This window comes from Carassius auratus, chromosome 46, assembly GCF_003368295.1.
Source record: "Carassius auratus strain Wakin chromosome 46, ASM336829v1, whole genome shotgun sequence".
NCBI lineage: Eukaryota > Metazoa > Chordata > Actinopteri > Cypriniformes > Cyprinidae > Carassius > Carassius auratus.
Window position 1 is genome coordinate 16,572,512 of NC_039288.1, and position 22,950 is coordinate 16,595,461.

Genomic DNA, 22,950 nt, shown 5'->3' on the forward strand with positions numbered 1-22,950 from the left:
ACATTATGAAAGTACTGTCATTTGATCAGTTTGATGCATCCCTGCTGAAAACAATATATACATTTCTTTGTTCTTAATTTTTGTTCTGTTCTCCTTCATATATATATATATATATATATATATATATATATATATATATATATATATATATATATATATATATATATATATATATATATATATATATATATATATATATATATATATATACATACATTTTTAATTCCTAATTATTATTTATTATTTTATCGTTTTGTTTCAAGTAATGGTTTTTTTTTTTTTTTTTTTGATTTTAGGTTTAATTAGCTATAATAACCCTACAGTACATTCCATTCAGCTCTGCAACTTCATCTTTTATTAAATGTATTGTATACCCTATCCAACTCAATAGATCTGTCGATACACAAGAGGGCTACAATCCAACATTATTAAACTCTGGATGCTTGATCCATAACACAAAGAATATTTTTTGTGCATCCGTCTAGCTCTGTTTCTAATCTCCAGGCATCAGTTTTATTACCATAGAAGTGGCCTTTTTGGCATGCTGGGAAGGCAGAGTTCCTGCTCTCCGCTTGCGTCCTGCTGTCTGTTAATGTCATATTTGCACTCAGTAATTCATCACTCTCTTATCAAGGTTCCTCTTCGGTTCTCAGCCTCATTCATCAGGCCATCCGCCCCTGACCTTGCCGTATCCTCCACTTTATAGATAATATTTCTGTGCAACTCAACTCTTTATGCTTTGTGCTTTCAAATATGTATTGAATAGCAGCACTAGAGAGTGTATGTTTTTCCCAGGTGATCTAAGCAATCAATAATATCTCATTTAAGAGGAACACTACATGTTGCTATGGAGACTTTAAAACTAGTAGTCTTGATTTGATGCACACTAAATGCAACTGAATACCACACCAGTGATGGTAAGCGTTGAGAATAATGGGATTTGGATGGATTTGCATTTCTATTACTTTGATAAAAGTCAATTTTCTCCTATGAAACACCATCCATTCATTATAGCTGCATTTGCTGTTCGCATCACTGTTATTACTGAAAAAAGAAACCTGAGTCATATATAGGGAACCAAATATGTGAGAGCTCTTTTGACATGGGCTAGTAATCAACGCCTTTGCAGTGCCCTAGCAACAACCCTAGCAACCGCATAAGAACATGCTAAAATCTCTATTTTCATAGCATGTTTAGAATGTGATATATTTTCAGAAGATGTAGACGGTTGATTTTTGTTTTCCTCAGTTTCTGATTCTTTGGTGAGAGTGTTGATGTGCTGTGATTTTATTTTAGCATTCATAGCTGGAGCCGCTGTAAACACAACCTTTTAACTGAAGCTGTTGAGCACCATAGACTGGCTTTTTCTCTTTCTCTTTCTGTGTCTTGTTTTTTTTTCTTCTCCGACATACTGGTAATGTATCATCCACTTTTCAAAAACCTTCATATTTAATGGTAATTGAATTATTTGTAGATAACACTTTAATAAATTACAGCTTCATGAAAACAACTGAAATTGGCTTGAAAAACATGTCATAGATGTTTTCGTTGCATTCAGAGCGTTTTACTGGCAGCCCGTGGAGTTTCGAGTTATTAAAAAAAAAAGGAATCATTTTATGAAGCAGTTGGTTCAGTTCATTCAAACCTTTGTTTCTCCTAGCAGTAACTTTTTGTTAAAATGTGACTTTAAACCTGATATTTGGAGGAGCTTGCATAAATTGGCTTTGGCTATATCATTGAAATAAGTGAGAAATCTAAGAACAGAAAGAAAACAAAACAAAAAGATTCTGATGAGCAGGCCAATCAAAACCAGTTTGTGGGCGGGGCTATCTTTTTTTTTTTTTACAAACCAAAGCAGATGGGGAAGCATTTGAGAGTGTTATTTATTTTTCAGTTCTGATCGTTGCCATTTGTGATACAGAAAACTCTTCCAGCAACTTCCCAGCATTTCAAGACTTCGTATTTCATTAGCGTACTGTGTGTGGAAATAAAATAATAATAATTAAAAAAAATCTGTGCCATCAGACTGTTGAAATCTGTTCAAGGATGTTCTCACCGACGGCTGTGTGCCTCCTGAGCTGAGTTCTGTTTTTGCAATATCAGTTTTGAGAGTTCATTTGTTTTCTATACAGTTTTTTGGTTTGTCCATGGTAACGGACGGTCGCTTTGGTTTGAAGGAAGAGTTTCAAAACAAATGAGGAGTGAATCGCGACATTTGTTATTCGTGAGCGCTGCATCAATATATAAAATGTTTTCATGCTAAGGAGGTTTTGTAACATAAAAAAAACACATTGCTTTGATTAAATGTGATTAAAACGTTGCTGTCATTTTTAAATCGGTGACAAAGCTGAATCTGTCGAAGGCATTCAAGTTTATGTATTTGTGGTAAAGCAGCAAAATCATTCTTCTAATGCTGGTTTCTTGTTTTTTAAGAAGCCTCTGTATTAACCAGAAGTGTACACTGTTATAGGAACACGACTGACTGCAAATAACGAGCAAAAATAGTAATTAATGAGTGAAACACACAAATTACAGAACCAGGAGCTGTTTAAAATGGAATTTGAAGCATCATCTCTCTCTCTCGCTCTTCTCTCTGGATCATTCTTTCCGTCATATTGACTCGTTTTAACAATAATATAAAGCACATCAAAAAGCTGCATGGTATCCCATAATGCTCTTTGTCTCCGAGCTGACCGCACGAGTAGCAGTGCAGGTCTGTGTGATTCAACAGTCTCAAGGAAATGAAAGCTGTGCTGTTGATGTCAGTCTTTTGACAAACACACATGGCTTGTAGGCAGTCATCATGCCATTTACACACACATCCGTAAGCTGCCACTAAAAACCAGCAAGAACATCAAGTGCTGTGTTCACTGACGCTTCCTCACCATCGTCTACCAATCTGTCGAAGAAGCACAACCATAGATGATAGTTTAGATATTTTATATTTTATTAGTTGATGTTAAATGGCTGGTACTATATGTACAAAGGAGGTTAGCATATATATGCATGTGTGTGTGTGTGTTCTTGTTTTTGTGACATATCAGGACACAACTCTGTATAATGACATGGGTATGACACAGGTATTACAAGGAGAGGGTGATTTATGAGGACATAACCCATGTCCCCATTTTTCAAAACACTTATAAATCATACAGAATGAGTTTTTTGAGAAAGTAAAAATGCACAAAGTTTCCTTTGAGGGTTAGGGTTAGGTGTAGGGTGATAGAATATACAGTTTGTACAGTATAAAAACCATTACGCCTATGGGATGAACACACTTTTCACAAAAACAAACGTGTGTGTGTGCGTGCGTGCGTGCGTGTGTGTGTGTGTGTGTGTGTGTTGCACAAGAAACATTCCTTATTATTATCAATGTTAAAAGCAGTTGTGCTGCGCAATATTTTAGTAAAAATATAATGTTCATTGAACAGCATTATACTTCAACAACCTCATATAATAAGTCTCTACTGTTACTTTTGAACAGTTAAAAGCATCCTTAAGTCTACTTTTTAAATTTATATCACTTCATAAATTTATATTTGAATATCTTTTTTTTTAATTCACACTGAGTGAAATCAGTAATAATAGCCAATAAATAAATAAAACATCTCATACTGTTAAATTGACCTACATGTTGTGCATCCATATGGATTGATGCCTTTGTTTCTGCTGGCTGATATGAAATCTGGAAAACACTAATGAATATTTAACGCTTCAGTATCTTTAAAAGGCAGGGTGCACAGTGCTTACCAAAAGCTCCCCCTCGTCCCTTGGGGGAAGAAACAGAAATAAATAACAGGAAGAAGAAAGAAGAAGCAGGCAGAAGAAATAATCAAGGTGAATTAGCATACTGTCTTTGACTCCTGGATGACACTGAGTATTCTTGGAACAACTGTTCTCCTCAGACACTTTTCGCAGTTAATGCATAGACCCTCAGTGAGCCGAGAGCTGTTATATGCACAGGGCAGGGGCTTTGAGACCGAATGAAGATGGTAGATGTGAGAAGAGGAAAAAGTGTTGTTTATCTTCTCAGCTTTCTCTCTTTTAGCACATATCTGCCAAAACATCTTGAGAAATCAAGTCATTTGAAGATGAAATGAGATTTATGGAACAAAAAGGAAATATCTTGCCACCTCCGTATACAATTCTTACTACATTTGTTCATTCAGTTTTTAATCACGGCTTTTCTTTTTCTGTGTTTCAGGTATTTATGAACAGACGTTTCTTATATAACTGCAGTGCTCCAGTCCTGGATGTGAAGATTGCCTTTTGTCAGGTGTGTGTTCCATACAGGTAAATTAAAAGGTAGAGTATTCAATCACTTCCATTCTGTTCGTCATTCTTATGGGTGCGCATTGTCTAAAACAAATACTGGGGACAGCATGTCTGGGCCCTGAAGGAAGTTGTACAGATTGCAGGATCAATTCCTTGCAGCATTCCACACCATTCAGAGTCGGGTTTCCCAAAATGCATTAAGATCCCTTTAAATATGCATTTAAGTGTTTTCTAAAAATCATTGTGGTCATACAGACGCATCATTCAAATTAAAAAGCACTTAAAGAAAAAAAAAAGATATTCTGAACAGTTTATGTTGCTGCAAACCAGACTTTCTTTCTTTTTTTTTTTTTTTTTGTATAATGGCTTCAATTTCAGCATGTTTCTCATGCACAGTTATCATAATATTGTTTGCACTCTGAAATATATCACATTGTGGAAATAAAATGAGTTGTAAATGTCAATCCATGTTGGCTGTAAATGGATGGTTCAGGCAAAATTAACATTCTGTGATTATTTACTCACTCATGTCGTTTCAAGCCTGTATGATTTACTTTCTTATGTGGACATGTCTAATTGCTGATTTGTAGTTGTTTTGCACTCCATTAACTTTCACTAAATAGACAAAAACAGGTTTGGAATGACATAAGGGTGAGTACCTGATGATTTTGAGGGAACTATCCCTTTAAGTTCAATGAATTGATGTACATCTTCCTTAAATTGTGGGCTCTAGATTGACTGACTTGTGGCAAAATGACAATATAACTTTGCTGATCTTTGTGTTGAAATAGCTTAAAATGTTGCAAAAGGTAACTGCAACTTTTTTCCTCAAAATTCTGAATTGTGAAATATTAACTCAAAACACCAAAACATAATTTTTTTTTTACATAAATTAATAAGTCACTTTATATGTCCCTTGGGTTTTTGTCCTTCATTCTTTCTTTTGGGCCTTTAATTATCCTCATAACCTGTCAGAAAGTCATTTTGTGAGATGTACAGATCACAGGTCAAGACGGCAGAAGAGGTGACTAGTGGGTAAAGATTCGCTCTGTAAACCAAAAGGTTGTAGGTTCATATCCCATAAAGATGGATCCATGAATCAACACTGTGTCCTTGAGCGAGACCCTCAGCCTCTGTGTACTCCACAGGGACTGTCACTGTAGTAAGTGTGCTGGCGGTCACTTCAGATAAGTGTGTCTGAAACTGACTCCTGAGCCAGTGTATCAGCTCTATTGTGAAACAGGAGACCTGTTTCAGATTTGATTCCAGTAGATTTTGATGCTAGCATGTTGCTAAGCTAACAACACAGTAATATAAAAAAGCGTAAATAGGCTACATGCAGAATTTTTTAAAATATTTAAATATTTAAATGATTTTTTTAGAATGAATTTAATTTTTTATTCAGTCTTCAGTATCACATGATCCTTTATAAATAATTCTAATATGTTGATGTGGTGCTCAAGAAAAATGTATTATGTTTCTAACCGTTTTTGCTGTTTAACATTTCTGTGGAAACTACCATTCAGTAGTTTAGGGTATGAAAAACAAAAAACAAAATAACAATTGTTACCTAATAATTAATTAAATAAATCTGAGGGATTAAAAAAAAAAATAACAGTAAAAACATTTATAATGTTACAGATGTTTTAAATTAAATGCTATTAAACATTTTATTAAAAGTAAATAATTTTCTATTTCAAATACATTCTTATGAATTTTCTATTCATAAAAGAATTGTTCAAATGTATCATGATTTTTACAAAAATAGTAAGCTGCAAAAACAGTTTTCAACATTCATAATAATAACAACCTTTATTAGTAATCCAGTACCACACTAATTGATCAGAATATCAGAACGATTTCTGAAGGCTCGTGTGATTAAAAATAGATTAAAATAGAAAACGGTAATACTAAATTGTAATAATATTTCACAATATCACTGTTTTTACTGCATTTAATTAAGTAAATTCAGCTTTGATGAGTATAAGAGACTTAAAAAAAATCTTAATAATTAAAAACTTTTGACCTGTAGTATGTGTGTGTGTGTGCGTGCGTGCGTGTGTGTGTGTGTGTGTGTGCGTGTGTGTGTGTGTGTGTCTTTGTGTGCGTGCATACGTGTTTGTGTAAATTTCACCACAATAATGAAACCATTCTGTCCTCCAACAGTTTTCAATAAAAGTCCACAATTACCACAAATCAAAGCTCATTAGCTTCAAATTAGCCCAATTAGTTTAATAGGGGGGCATTGCAGAGAGGAGTGACTCCCAAGATGAAGATACATGCATATATGCATATTACTCTCTCTCTCTCTCCCTCTCTCTCTCTCTCTCTCTCCCTCTAATGACCCTTTAGCTTGTAAAATTATGTGGACAGCTTCGTCTCTTGGTATGACCACGAATACTTTCACTATGTGACAGTTAGTACAATCGATTACACAGCTGGCTCTTGTGCCAACGCTGGCATTAAGAGAGCTCTCATAACCTCGATCATTTAACGTTATATAATCTTATATCTGAGATCTTCAACCAAGCAAAGATAAGATACTCTTCTCTCTAGTAGTAAAACTAACATAATAGGTTTTTATATACATATTTTTGTAGCCCCTGCAACTTTATTTAAATCTCACAATTGCAACTTAATTATGTGAAATAAAGTTGCAGTTGGGAGATAAAAAAGTTGCCTGTGTGAGCTGTATAGGCACAGACACAGACTTGTTTATATATAAAATGTTTATATATATTTATATGTGTCTGTGATTAAAAAAAAATATTTAGTTGTTAATTGTGGCTTGTACATATAAAGTCTTGCATCTTCTCAAATTGCTTATAGTAATAGATGCAATGTTTTGTCTTCACTCATTTGTGACACCTCATTTTATTTAATTATATTCATTTGATTGCCTAGTGTGTGGAATGAACTTAATATCAAGCTGCCATATCACGTTGCAATGGTTTATTTATCTGAAAATCATTTAAGCAGACTCATCTGTAGTTTTATAGTGTTACATGAGAATTCATAACCTGTGCTGATGAAAAGAAAATCCTCTTTAGACTGTTTAGTATATCACTATTGAAAATCGTTTGAAGTTTAATTAGGTTTGTATTAATTTACGAATTAGCTTTTTTTTTTTTTTTTATAATGGCGTTACAAGTGCTTATCAACTGTCTAAACCCAAATTCTGTGATGTTCTCAGCTCATACATCCATCTTTTTTTCTCCACATCCATCTTTTTCTCCAGGGGTTTGGTAAACAAGTTGATGTTTCTTACATTGCCCAGCATTACAACATGAGCAAAAGCAAAGTGGACAACCAGTTCTACAGCGTGGAAGTAGGAGATTCCACCTTCACGGTTCTCAAACGGTACCAAAATCTAAAGCCCATTGGTTCTGGGGCTCAGGGAATAGTGTGGTGAGTACCCATAATGCATCATTTTGTCTTTTTATTGTGAAATATGTCCATATGGATGGCATAAGGGTTCTCAAACGTCTTCCTTATTGAGGCTTTTCATTCTAAGAGCGATATTTGGGAGTTTCTTGGCAGAATTAATTGCAGTTCCCAGTGGACAGCAATTAATTTGGATCCGAGTTGTGCTAATTGCGCTGCCCAAAAGCCAAACCCTGTGATTTAAAATGAAAATACAAGGTAGTATGAGTCGTTGACTTTTCACCCATGGGATTATGGGAAATCTAGATCAAGTTGGCCCTCCATTTTTTCCCTCCCCAATTCCTCTCAGTTTCAGTGGCACAGTATGGTTGTGCGGACTGGACTGTTAATGGCTTCGTTAATGTGGTCTGGCTGGTTTGCTGGCTGCAGTTATCCTGCCTGCTGGATGGACAACACTGATCTAATTTAGCTTCCTCTCCTCAGCAGCAGTCACATGATGTAGCATGGCAGCTGTATTAGCCGAACAAATGCCGCATCATTCTCCAGAGTGTGAGAGAGAGAGAGAGAGACATAAAGAAGGACAGTTTAAAAGGACTGCAAAGTCACATGTTTTCCCCAGGTCCTGAATGAACTAATGTGGTTAGGTTATATTGCTGCAATATTAATATATATATATATATATATATATATATATATATATATATATATATATAAACTTAAAATCTTAAAAGCTAGAAATTAAAAAATCAAACTAAACAGCACATTTAATATTTTAGGGTTTATGTTTTTTGATTACCAAAACTGCAAATTGGCATATAAACTATAAAAGTAATCTTTTGAAATTGAAAAAAAAATATTGGAATACATAAAAAAGTATAAGTATATAAAATTTATAAATGATAAATACAAATATTAATATATATAATAAAAAAATTAAGTCCTTCCACATTCAATTTACATGTTTAATACTTGCTTGTATACTAATATAACACATTTTTAATAAATGGTATATTTACATTTTAAAATGAATATGATTAAAAAATGAATAAATAAATAAATAAACATATCTAAAAATTATAGTATAAGGTATTGCAGGCATTTCTGGAAAAAATACATGCAAGCCCAACTTTTGGAATTATTGCGATAAAATGTTTTTGAAAGTCTTTTAAATTCACCATGGCTGCATTTATTTTATCAAAAAAACAGTAAAATCAGTAATATTGTGAAATATTATTAGAATTTAAAATAACAGTTTTCTATTTGAAGATGTTTAAAAATGTAATCTATACCTGTGCTGGAAATGCTGATATTTTTTTAGCAGTCATTGCTCCAGTGTCACATGATCCTTCAGAAATCATTCTAAAACTTTTTTTTTTTAAAACCAGTTGTGTATATATTTATCACATTAAACAAACCAAACACCTGTCATGTTGTTAAGTATGTAGGTCAGGTTATTACAACCTTATCATGACTTTAATAAACCTTTTCACAGCATATTTTTGCAAGCTGGGTCTGTGGAGTTATTAAATTGATCCATCATATCATTCACAGTCCATGTTGGAAAGCTACATGCTGAATATTTAGATGACGCAGTGCTGCTTTCCTCAGGGTAATAGTCAGAGCTATGAGCATCTGCTGCAAATGGTTTGGCCACTAATAATTCATCATATCACACACACACACACACACACACACTGATCTCCTGACTGCTGGAAAATGAAATTCTTACCTTGCAGAACTCTCTCCTACATTGCATGTTGGGTAAAAAGGTGTGTGCCAAGAATGTAAATGTATAAGTAAATAAATTTATCTATAAAACAAACAGAATGCCTGAAAACATTAAAAGCATCCGTTCTGTATTATATAATCCTTTATGCAAAACAAAGGCAATTTCTCAAGAAGCAAAAGGATGCTTTCAGACTCTTTGGGGATTTCTTGGCCCAAATAATAGAAGAAAGAAGTTTTTTTTTTTTTTTCACTGAAGGTAGCTTTTGTGCTCATACTACTCAATCTATTTATGTATATTGTGTATACTGTGCACTGTATAAATGTAGTAGGTCATAACATTTGTTCTGTTACTAATAATATCTCACAATTAAATGTGCTCAGTTTGACCCTCCACTTTCAGCAATGGTTTTTAACATTTCCTTGTCTCATTAGTTGTTTAAAGATGGAAGTTTTGGTTCTTATTGAGATCCATTATATTTTGTAAAAATACAATGGAAGTCAATGGAAACCAAAACTGTTTTGTGACCATCATTCCTCAAACTATCTTCTTTTGTGTGCCACAATATTTATGTTTTTTTGGGCAAACCAACCCTTTAAATTTCAATCTGTTTCTCATATAAATATATTGTATAGCTTTGGACGACAAGTCATATGGACTTATTATGGTTTTTTTGTGATAATTTTTGGAGCTTATCATAATTCATTATCAATTTTCATTTTTGTTGGATGGAAAATAAGTTTAGAAATTCAGTTTTGGCAAAAAATTTTAACTCCTTTTTTTGTATTTCTTAGAACAAAGAATAATACTTTCAGATAAACGTAAATTAGAAAATGATGACAGAATATTTTTTAGACAATTCCTTTAGGTATAACCCATTTGTACTAGTGTGATATGGTGTGGTTATATGTCTGGTCTTTTGTCTCTTAAAAACCTTGTTTTTATGTTTTTTATGTTTTATACTATTCAAGCAGTTGAAATAGTGTATGGTTTGTGATAGTTACTCTAGGCTGGGCTCTTGAAGAGCAATGCTGCAATGCATTAACCACCTAGAGAGACAGCCGTGACATCATCTTTGACACAAATGGGTATCTACGGCCGCCACTATCCAAAAAATCTCTGAAACTGCCGTTACCATGGACACATCAGTTCTCGGTTCAAAAAATGTGCTTTAGAAACTTTCCTGCAGCAACTCAGAGAATTTCTTGACTGCTTATAAACATTGTTTAGTGGACTGAAATAACTGCATAATTTAACTGCAATTGGTGCAGAAACAGTTTTCACCCAGTTAATTAGAAGAAACACAAGTAACACACTGAATTGAAGATGAAATTCTCAAGTAGAAAGGCTGAAATAGTGTTTTGTATTGTAGGGTTTTTCATCACCCCTCCTTGAAAGCCTGTTTTGGTGTATCTCACCCCCTGCTCTGACCATCTGCTGTATAACCAACCTTTTGAGTTCTTGATTTCAGACTTTTATTCAGAGTTAAACATGCAGCTTTGACTGTTGAGTTGCAGTTTTAATAACGGTTGCATTGAACAGACAAGTGCCCAAGCACACACAGACCCTCACGTTTTATTCACCCAGGAGGCATTTTAATAGGTTTTTATTGGAGATTAAAAGAGTGAAGGTCAGTTCTGACTGTAGAACATGGCACACTTTCAACTTTTCAGTTGCGCTTTCTTTCTGTGGCTCCATGGGGTGCTGCAGGAGGAATTCATTTTTCAATCGTTACATTTCCTGGTCCTGTGTGGGTCATGTTAGTCTTTATTTTTATTGTCTTTTTTTTTTTTTTTTTTTTTACAATGACACTTTACCAGTGCATGTCATGTCAACATGGTTAAAGAGCAGACTTTTTCAATACAGCCTTATGAGTTGAAGCTATTCAGTCGTAAACCTCAGCAGCTTTCAGAACACAATGGCCTCTGGTAGCACTTCTTGTACCTGGTCCAGTCATAAAAATATAGTGATTTTTTTTACCCAACGGCTCTACTGCTGCATTAACCACACTGTAAAATGAAGCCAGGAATTTACAGAATTAAAGAGTATTATCTTACAATAAATTACTGTAGTCAGAAATTGATTGTAAAATCAATGTATGCTGGGTCATTTTCCTCCAAATTACTGTGAACGAACAGCAGAATTATGCTAAGATAACAGTAATTTACTGCTCTTGTTTTACTGTAAACTCACATTATAAAGTTGTCTTTAACTGTGCAACTGTAAGAAATTCAGATGTTTACTACTGTGATTATTTTGTAGTCGCTGTAATGGTGATCAGTGTTTAGTATTTGTTTAAATATAGGAACTTGTATATTCATATAAAAATTTCTGATCTAGTTATGTCAGAAGTGTGACATGAAATGAAAACATTTGTCAAAATGATGCCAAGCTAGAATGTAAAGTAAGCTAAGTTAGTTGAACTATTCTTAGCGTGAACATTACGATTTTATTTGAGCATGATTTATTCATGTTGCTTTGCATGCTGGCTGCCTTCATAGTGCATATACACTGTAGAAACACAGTATGATGCTGTTTGTTTACAATACATTTCTGAGAGTGTGGTTAGAAAAGACAACCCTGTGTGAAGTTACTGTGAAAGTAATGCAATTATTAACCTGGAATATACTGTAATTTTACCACGCTCAAGGGGAATATATTTAGTGTGTTGTATTTTAAATATAAAATTTTCTTTATATTCAAATTGGTAGTATTATTGATAAATGAAAAATGCATTTAAGATTTATGTCTTTATTGTTTACATTTATTATATATTTAGTAATTTATAAATATAATAATATTAATAAATGTATTATTATATAAATATGTAATATTGTTTAAATATATCATTAAAATTATATATATATATATATATATATATATATATATATATATTGTGCCAGTATTAATTTCCCGTAATCCTCAAAGTAAAAGACCCGAATCAACTGAGATGAGTACCACCCACTGTGATACATTAATGCTTTTTGTGGCTACTTTATTAATAAAATTAATTAATTGCTTCCCTTTTGCCTTCAGGTGTAATTGTTGATTTTGTTTGTGAAATTGAATTTTGAATAATTAAATTTCTTAAGCTTAACACCCTAAATACGCCTTCCTTTTATCAGAGAACATTAATGTGTTATATCACAATGAGCCATTGGCTAGCTTGTTTTCTGCAGTGCTTTGGGATCGAAGCCGCATACAGGCACACACTGAGTGCCTTGCCCCTGTCTAATCCTGTATTTTCCTGTGGAGTGCTGCGGCTCTTGTATAGTTAATGAGCACGGTTTCCCTGGGTGGTGAGGGAGACAGAGAAGGAGAGGGAGCAACTCCAGGTTTAACCCTTTGCTCATATTGCAAGATTGGAGAAGCATACTCTGCTTCTCTCCATCGATCATTACTAGATTTCTGTCAATTTTTTGTAAGATATTCATATATATATATATATATATATATATATATATATATATATATATATATATATATATATATATATATGCACACTAAATTGTGATTGTTCTTACTTGCATTAATTTGCATATTTATTAGGATTGGCTTTTTCTTTCTTACATCTACACTGAAAAAAGAAGCTGTAACTAAAACAAGGTTTTGACAAGAAAATACTATTTTAGTGTCAATGTTACATTTCATTAAGTTTGTTACCTGCCATTCTTTTTAAATTAACTCTGAAATTAACAAGACATTCCTGAATGAAAATTGTTTCAGCATACATTTTTATACCATCTATAAACATTTGCCAAAAGCAGCTAAAAAAAATCCAACTGAATACAAAATGTTGCCTTAAAACTCTATTTATTTGTTTATTTATTCATTGCAAACAATAATATTTATTTGTAAAAACAAATGCAAATCTACTTTATTTTGTGGCCTTCATCATTTTAGATAATACAAGTTTAAATTAGCTGCAAATGGAAAAAAAACTAAATCAATTTGTGTCTTCAGAATCACCCTTTGCCCAATGGTTATATGGTGATTTGTGTTGAATTTCACTTTGAATGTGAATTAAACATTAAAAAAAAATTCTCCTCACTAACTCATTTTTTTCCCACAAATTAATATTACTTTCTCTCTCTCTCTCTGGCAGTGCTGGATATGACGCCGTCCTGGACAGAAATGTGGCCATTAAGAAACTCAGCAGACCTTTTCAGAACCAGACTCATGCCAAGAGAGCATACAGGGAGCTGGTGCTTATGAAATGTGTCAATCACAAAAACGTGAGTGCCAGATCTCAATATATCTCACCTGTTGTCCCATTGGATGGCAAATAATTATTTGCTGCTAATAACTTTTTTTTTTTAGACAAAAAGTGGGCTCAGATACTACAGCTAAATTGACTATTCAATTTCAAAATATTTGGTATTATTAAGGAAAAATAACTTTAATAGCTAAAAAAAGGATTTTAAGGACTATTTAATATGGATCTATATTCTAGAGCAGACGTGTCAAACTCACATCAGGTTTTTAAATACATTTTTTTAATCATGTCTTTATTTAATTTAAAATTTGTTTTATTCCAAGTGACAAAAGTGATTTTATGATTTAGTTAACTAAATAATAACACTGAAATAAAATAAATACTTTTTTTTCTTTTCTTTTAATTTTTTTTATACATATTTTATATTTTTATATATGTATTCATAAACTTTTTAAGTTATTTAATTTATTTTTTGGTGATTTTTTCCCATTTAATAATTAATCAAATTATTTTAATTATAGCATTGTAGTATAACCTCATGACTTATTTACATGTTTCTCTTATTTTCTCCTTCAGATCATCAGCTTATTAAATGTCTTCACACCACAGAAGTCTTTAGAGGAATTCCAAGATGTGTAAGTAACATTTGAAGAATTTTGCAGACATTAATTCATCTGACTATATCACATAAAACTTCTGAATGTAAACCGTTCACAGCTAGAGTTAAAACAGCAATCATGAAACTGTTCTGGTACTAAAATTTGATTGGATAAACCATGTTTTAAACACACCTGCCTATCTATCTATCTATCTATCTATCTATCTATCTATCTATCTATCTATCTATCTATCTATCATACATACATACATACATACATATATATATAAATAAAAAGGAAATAAATATATTATCAGTTAGAGAAGGGAACATTTATTGCTGAAAGTGCTTAACATTTGCTAAAAAACAATGTGTAGTCTGCTACATTAGGGTGATTTATGATATTTCAGGTTAATTACAGCATGCCCTGTGGTGTTCATTTTATTTTCATACTTCTGAAAGGATTAGATCAGAAATTTGAATATGAATATACAAGGTCTGAGATTTAAACAAATATGAAACAATGATCACCATTACGGTGACTACAACATAATTGCAGTAGTAAACATCTGAATTTCTCACAGTGGCACAGTTACAGACAACTTTATAATGTGAGTTCACAGTAAAACAAAAGCAGTAAATTAGTGTTATCTTAGCAGCATTCTGCTGTTCATTTGCAGTCATTTGTAAGAATATGCAGGCTCCCAATATGCGTACTTTGATGTAGCAGAGTGAGAGGGATAGATCACCTGCAGTCAGTTATGCTACCGCTCTCTGGTTGGTCCCTGACACTGGAATCTCATGCCACCCAAGCCTTAAATTATTTTGCATGCTGTGTGGGAGCAGGATCAATATGTTGAATATGAAATGTCTGCTCAGTCAAAGCCGGATCATTTGAGTGTTGGATGGGACGTGAGTTCACGTGGACTAAATTATTAGAAATCAGCTTCTGAGTTGTGATCAGCCAAATTTTAAAACAGAATCTGGAGTTTGCCATATAAATTTTTTGGGGGATCTTGAAATATATATTTTTGCTTAAAATTATACGCAAAATCAAATTAATTTTGACCTTTTTTATTATATATATATAGTGCACATTTATTGATTGAGGGTCAAACCTGCTTTTTGGATTTTCATAAAACAAAACATTTTATCCATAAATGTGCAGCAGCCACGGTTTCTGAGCATTCAGCAGAATGTGACAGACAGTATTCCATTTACTGACTTGCTGACTGTCAACATTTGACAAGTATTTTCTTAAGCTTATGTATAAGAGATTGTAAAGATCCACATCGATCTACAGTGGCCTCTTTTGTGTATTACGAAAGAATGAATGAAGCCATACCAATGTAATATGTCAGAATCACAGGGACAGTCTCTGTTGCTATTGTCCAGCCTGAGAAATTCACATTTTCTTCTGTCCTTTTTCTCTTTTCTCCAGTTACCTGGTCATGGAGCTGATGGACGCAAACCTTTGCCAGGTGATTCAGATGGAACTTGACCATGAGAGGATGTCTTACCTGCTGTACCAGATGTTGTGTGGAATCAAACACCTGCACTCAGCCGGCATCATCCACAGGGTGAGAGACATGGATACACACATCAGGATCAATAAATGATGACAGGATTTTAATTAAGGGTGAACCAAAATTCATACCGAGTTGGAATAATCAATTTGATTAATTTTAAATAATCAATAAAAGCTGAACTCCTAACAAAACTCGTATCATCCTCTCGCCATTACCCATATTTTCCTTTAAGGATCTGAAACCTAGCAATATTGTGGTGAAATCCGACTGTACGCTGAAGATCTTGGACTTTGGGTTGGCGAGAACTGCTGGCACTAGCTTTATGATGACACCTTACGTGGTGACGCGGTACTACAGGGCCCCGGAGGTCATCCTGGGCATGGGCTACAAGGAGAACGGTAAACCAATCACTGGGCTGCATATGCAGACTGACCAACACTTTTTAGTAACACCATTATCTTGGGTTTTATAGACTTTATTAGCAGAGTATTTGAAAAAAATAAATAATTTAATGTAAGTTTTCAGGTTTGAAGTTGGGAAAATTATTTCAGTACTCCAATTTATCGCTAACCTGCTGTTAATTGAATGAAATACTAACACATTTCACTGCTTGAAAACTCAAATAACTCACTAATTACATGTGTGGCAGATAACTGCAGATATAATTAGCTAGATATTTCTCTCTCCGCCGCCGATAACTGTTTGTGCTAATCTTAACCTCTCTGTTTCTTTCCTTCACTCTTTTTCCTGCTTCTGTGCCTGCAGTGGATATTTGGTCAGTTGGTTGCATCATGGGAGAAATGGTGCGCCACAAAATTCTATTCCCCGGCAGGGATTGTATCCTTCATGAATGAGTCCAAGCTGACTTGATTTTCTATCCAATAAGAAAGTAGCATCGATTATCAGTTTTATCAAGCAAAATTTATATGTGTAATTCTTCATAAAATATAAACCCCATAGAGCTATATTTACACTGAAAGAAAATAAAATAATATTTTTTTTCGGTTCACACAAAATAGTGAGTTTTTACTAAAAACTAAAAAAAAAAAAAGTATACTTTTTAGTGTTGCATAATATAAATAATAATACCAGTGTTCATCTGTTCAGGCATAACTAATCGACTAAGTCTGTAGTTTTCCTAACCTGCAGGTTTAGTTTAGCAATTTTTTAGGTGTAGCCTAAAACATAAACCTAAGTCCAAATGCTTATGTTTTCTGACTTTATAACACTCTTACCTTCCCTCATTCCCTTGAGTCCTTTATTTAAGATGTAGTTCATTAAGATGCTGTGGGGTCATTGTCTGATGTGTTTTTGAGACCGATGTGGAGCCACCTCTCCTCAACGCACTGTAGTCATTCGCCCTTTAATGGGAAGCGGTTCTTGCTTAATTGGCATTTAGAGACAGTGGAACTAGTTAAATAATGATCTCCATCTCCAGTCACTCATTAAGTTAACTTTATTCATGCATTTAGTGATTTTGCTTTCAACTGCTGTTTTGGAGTGTTCTGTGATGGTGATGAATCTTAGAGAGTTCAATTGTAGTTATAGTAAAGTTAGCAGGGGTGCAGTGTTTGTTCTTTTGCTCTCCAAACTGCAATTAAGGTATCGATCCTATAGACCAAGCTTGTCTTATTTGGGTCTTTTTAAGAAAAAATCATTAACACACGCTTGAATGAACTTCTTTGCTGTGCTGTTTCGTTTTACATAGTAAACATCTATAGGGTGTAATTTACCAAAGCCTGAAACATTAAACCTATTTTAATGTCTTCACTTTGGTTGCATTTACTTTTGTAACTTATATGCACGAAGGCTTTTGGCTTTGGCAAAAGTTTGCCCTTGCTTTTTTTTTTTTTTTTTTTATTATTACATTCTGCTAACCTCTTTTAGATTTTTAACATAGACTGCTCTGAGCTCCTCATTTAATAATAAATTACAGTTCTTATTGTGTTAGGCTATCTCTCTCTGCCAGAGTAAGTTCATATGTTATATTTTAGAGTCATTGACTGTTCAGCTGCCTGCCTAGATAGCATTTTAAAGCATCTTAAGCAAACGGCTGTTCCAAAATGTAGACAGCAAAGCATCTTAGTGTCTTACAAACAAATGTTTTTGGCAAATTTAAGTGGCAGGTTTATTTGTTTGCAAAGGATATCTGAGACTGCACTGCAACCAGCTTTGTGAAAACCTGAATATAAGCAGTTAGCTTAGCAACATGCTAATGAAAAACTTCAGTGGAATCAGTTGAATCAAGCATCTTAGTTGCTTATGTAGTGCTCTAATTCAGGTAATTATACTGAAATATACACTGGATGTGTTGGTTATTGAGTGTCTGATTGTATGTTGCAAGCATGTTATGTTGTGTTGTGTGTGCTGTAGTGGACATGTGGTCTGTAGGCTGTATCTTTGGGGAAGTTATAAGAGGAACAGTGCTGTTTCCAGGGACAGATCGTATCCTTCCTGTCAGTCTGTTCTCCACTCCTCACTGCTGTCTCCATTCATATTGTACTTGCCAAATATGACCTCATATTTTATTATTAACCACACTCTGCTGTTCAAAAGTTAGGGTCTTGGAAGATGTTTTGTATGTGTTTGTATCTAATGCTGAATTATTTGACAAAAAAATTCAGTAAAAACAAATAAAGTCGAATAATAAAAAATAAAATAAAAAGGAAATAAAAATATTATTTTGCTTGTCAAATATGACATTAAAATGTATATATAATATTAATAATAATTTAATGAAATATATACATTTTATAGAAAAAAATTTATTTTCAGAAGATCAGCATTTATTTGAAATAGACTTATTTAAATCCTGATAAATAGTACATAATACATCCTTACTGAATAATAATAAAAATAAATAAATAAAAACTTACTGACTCCAGATATACAGTATATTAGATAAAATAGCAACTATTATTAAATTCTTGAAAACTCATTGAACAAAGGAATCTGATAGAAACTTTTTTTTTATTATTTGAATCGCCATTTAACCTGATTTTGGAAGGTATCTGTAGAATGAAAGCTGCCAGGCAGCCGTCATTGTCTGTTTGCACTCCTTAAACGTCTGATGGCAAGACAGAGGGAGAGAGGAGCGGGCCGGGTTTTGTGTTTTGGGTGGGAGGAGGTGGGCCGTTCCTGAAGGATGATGTAATGTGGTCCTGGCTGCCCCGGGCCCTTTGAACCAGGACCCCCCTTTGTGGGAATCATGGGAAGCCTGGGAAGCAAAAGCAGTCATGTGACTCCCCAGGGCTTAATAGGCTACCATGACAACATCAGTTTCCCCCCTCTGTTGCTAGGCACCCATAGAGACGTCTTCAGGATCCATTCACTCTGTCCAGCTCAGACCTAGATGCTGTAAACCATTCCCTTAAACACCAATAGACAAGAGCCCTGAATGCCAACAGTCTCTCTCTCTCTCTCTCTCTCTCTCTCTCTCTTCATTCTCATTCCTGCTCTAGATGCCCTCATTTCCCACCGCTACACTTCAGGAATAATGACACCAATGAGGAGATTGCTGAGAGAAATGTCATTTCATAAATGTCATTTCAAGGGTGCGGTTCAGATTTATTAAAATATGTTAAGCAGATTTATTCAATGTTTATAAACGTTTTATGTTTTTGAAAGAACATGTCTTATGCTTACCAATGCTGCTTTTTTTGAATGAAAATACAGTAAAAACTGCAATATTGTGAAATATTTTTACAATTAGAAAAAGCTGTTTTCTGCAATTTATTCCTTGTGATGAAGCTGAATTTTCAGCATTCTTCAGTGTCACGTGATCCTTCAGAAATCATAATATGCTGTTATAATATTAATAATTTTTGTTCCTCAACGAATCATGGGGGGAAAAGTGTATTATAGTTTCCACAAAAATACATATATCTATATTTAGCAGCAAAAACTTTTCAACATTGATAAAAAAAAAAAAAAACATTATTAATAATTTCACCAAAAATAACTGGGCACAAAATCAACATATTCAGATCATTTCTGAAGGATCACTACTCACTGAAAACTGGAGTTATGATGCTGAAAATGCAGCTTTACATCACAGGAATACATTGCTTTTTAAAATATATTTAAATAGAACAATATTCTTTTTAAAATGTAATAATATTTAACTATAATAGTTTCTATTTTTACTGTATTTTTGATCAAATAAATGCAGCTTTTGTGAGCAACAGAGACTTCTTTCGAATAAAAATGTGACTACTGTAGATATTATATCATCAAAAGCAAAGGTTGTAGTAGAATTGTATAACTTTTAATAATAGTGATATTAACAGTAAATATGAATGTTTTATTGCATTTTTTTTTTGTCTATTGACTGAGTCCAATCTTAATTATAGTTATAAATCTTAATTATTCCAAACTTTTGACTCATAGTGTAAACAAAAAATAAATTATTAATATCTTTAATATTTAAATAGTAGTAAGTAATAATAATAATAAGTCAGACAATCTGATTAGAATGGATTGTGGGCCATTATGTCATCAAAGACTCAAATGCTAACTCCTCAAGAGTAAGATGATAAATATATAAAAGCATGGTCAGTCTTCTGTACTGTTTGTCCATATCTGATCTTGTTTATAATGTGGTAATTGTTTGATTGAATGAGAATGTCTGCAGTCTCAGGAAACACTTGCAGCAGTCAGTGACGCTTAACAAAAACGTTCGGTGTGAAAATCACATCCTTACTCAACAAAGACGAGGAAGCATTGTTTGTTTTGCCAGTTTGTTTGTTTGCAGCAATAGCCAATTAAGACTGCATGTGAATAATAGCATGGACTCTAACCTAAAAACAGTCAGGACTTGAACTGTATACGTCAAAGCATGAGTGATGCTCTCTGCACCACAGCTCTGAGTTTCTGATATACAGTAGCTCTGATTTTATGATTTACAACACAATTTATCTAGACCAAGGTCAGAAATGAACAGGGATGTGTGGCAAAAAAATAGCACAGAAATTGATAATGTTGGTAAAGAGTTCCTGTTTTTGTTGATTTAATTTTATGGATAAAAGGTAATGAATACATACATCTTCTATAGAATTTAATCAATCTAAAATAATACCTCTGAAATCAGTTCCAATGGGCAAATACTGGCTATTAATGTAAAAGTTTGTTTTAAGATGTTTTTTGCCTTTGAAATAAACTCTTACAGGATTCCAGTGAGTTTCCAACACCAGAATGCAAACACATAATGAAATTGAGCGGGATAAAATTGGTTAATATTGGAATATAAGGTAATACTGGATCTTATGGAGTCTAGTGGGAAGTCATTTTCCCAAACACAAAAATTGGGATTCTCTTGATTGTAATGACTCAGCTGATGATGGTTTAACTCAAGTATTATCAGTATCATTATCTATGTACTGATTCGGTTTCTTTCTGTTTAATTAGACAACAAATTCAGGCTTTTTCTCACTACGGGCCTAATTAGGACCCCTCTGAGTTTTTTTACCTTTACTAATTGAGCTCTATTATCCTGGAGTGGAAGTGTAATCAAAGTTTATTTCACATTATGTCGTTATCTTCTTGTTATACTCCATTTTAAAGTGAAGTATGGTACTTTGTATAATGCATAAACCTCCAGGGCCATATGTAGGTGTTTTTTCCATGACTCCACCCACATTCAGACATTGACCAGTGGAATAAGGTTATAGAGCAGCTTGGCACGCCCTCCCCTGAGTTCATGAAGAAATTGCAGCCAACGGTGCGTAACTACGTGGAGAACAGGCCAAAATACGCCGGCCTGACCTTCCCCAAACTCTTCCCTGATTGCCTCTTCCCTGCAGACTCAGAGCACAACAAACTCAAAGGTAAGCAAGTTTGTGTACATTTAGTTGTTTGTGAGCATGTTATTTGGCATACAAACATTTGTCAAGTACTCTCAAAGTATTTTGTGTATGTGTGTGTGTGTGTAGGTTTGAGGTTGAATCTCATAAAGAACTCTTGAAATACTCTTGCATAAATAAATAAATAAATAAATAATAAAATGAAAATGTAAAAAAAATAGAACGAATAACTTTTTAAATAATTAAAGTTTTAAAATAAAAATAAAAATAATATGTTTAATTACTATTATTATTTTTTTAAATTATTATTAAATATTAATGTTAATATATTAATGCAATTTACATGTAAATAAATATCTACATTTTTATGTAGATAATTTAAATATATTAATATATTGAAGCCTATTTGTATGACCATTAGAATTTCCCCTATTTCTTAAGACAGTATAAATAAATTCATATTATAATTAAATATAAATTAATATATTGTAACATTTCATATACTAATAGATTTTGTGTAAAGACAACACTGCTTATTTTGATGACCATTAGATTTCCTTCTCTCTTAGTAATCTAATGTAATATTAAAAATATATTTAAATTTGAAAATAATACTAATAATAATAATAATTATAGAGTACAATTATAAGCCATTTGTGAGATTCACTCTAAAATGCTACTAGGAATTATCACAGGTGAACACTAATCATTTCAGTTTGATTGATCTCTCTTTGTTGTTTTCATGGTATTCCTGAATGAATCAGGCAACAATTTTCTTCCCATTTGCAAAAATTGAGAGACATTTCATAAATTGTGCTCAGAGCTGTAGTCATTCTTCAGGGGAAAGCGGAGGAGAATCATGAGCTTTTATTATGAAAATTGTGTGGTGGAGCTTATTCTCAGTGAACAGAAATCACAGGCAGAGGCTGAATGTTCTACAGTTTGGGAAACAAAGAGGGATATAAGGCAGTGCTGATTAGACTCTGTGGTGTCGGTGTTACTGTAAATTGGCTGGGTGAGATACAGTATGACGAATATGAGTGTGATTGTGAAGTGGGACCACTGCCATCAGGTAAAGCAGCTAAAGGCTCTGTCTGACACAGTGTGCTGGAGAAGATGGAGCACCACATGTGCTTCTCAGTTTCAGGCATTGTATTGTACTGCACATTTTTGATGACCTGCTGATTCAACTCATTAGCCTGCAGCTTCATGAACTGTTCTTGGTGTGTGAGATAAGCAAGACATCCAAAATGGCCAGTGCTGTGGTCCAGATTATATTATATTATATTATATTATATTATATTATATTATATTATATTATATTATATTATATTATATTATATTATATTATGCTTTCAGTTTTTGTTTGTTTTAATTTCATTTCATTTGTGATTTAATTATATTTTATTTTAATTAATTAT

At 33.3% G+C, this 22,950-nt stretch overlaps 1 protein-coding gene across 16 annotated transcripts in view; it reads left to right on the forward strand.

The window, feature by feature from the left end:
- mapk10 (mitogen-activated protein kinase 10) overlaps positions 1-22,950 on the forward strand; it is a 53,026-nt gene that overhangs the window by 15,759 nt on the left and 14,317 nt on the right. For 9 of the 16 annotated variants that reach the window (XM_026235176.1, XM_026235178.1, XM_026235175.1 and 6 more), the window contains 8 exons: positions 4,205-4,276; positions 7,514-7,683; positions 13,491-13,620; positions 14,178-14,236; positions 15,641-15,779; positions 15,961-16,126; positions 16,494-16,565; positions 21,371-21,553. In XM_026235176.1, coding sequence (XP_026090961.1) covers positions 4,205-4,276; positions 7,514-7,683; positions 13,491-13,620; positions 14,178-14,236; positions 15,641-15,779; positions 15,961-16,126; positions 16,494-16,565; positions 21,371-21,553 — 991 coding nt within the window. Of the gene's footprint in view, positions 1-4,204; positions 4,306-7,513; positions 7,684-13,490; positions 13,621-14,177; positions 14,237-15,640; positions 15,780-15,960; positions 16,127-16,493; positions 16,566-18,101; positions 18,174-21,370; positions 21,554-22,950 lie in introns of those variants that run through there. The other 7 variants (XM_026235168.1, XM_026235171.1, XM_026235172.1 and 4 more) reach the window with 6 other exon arrangements.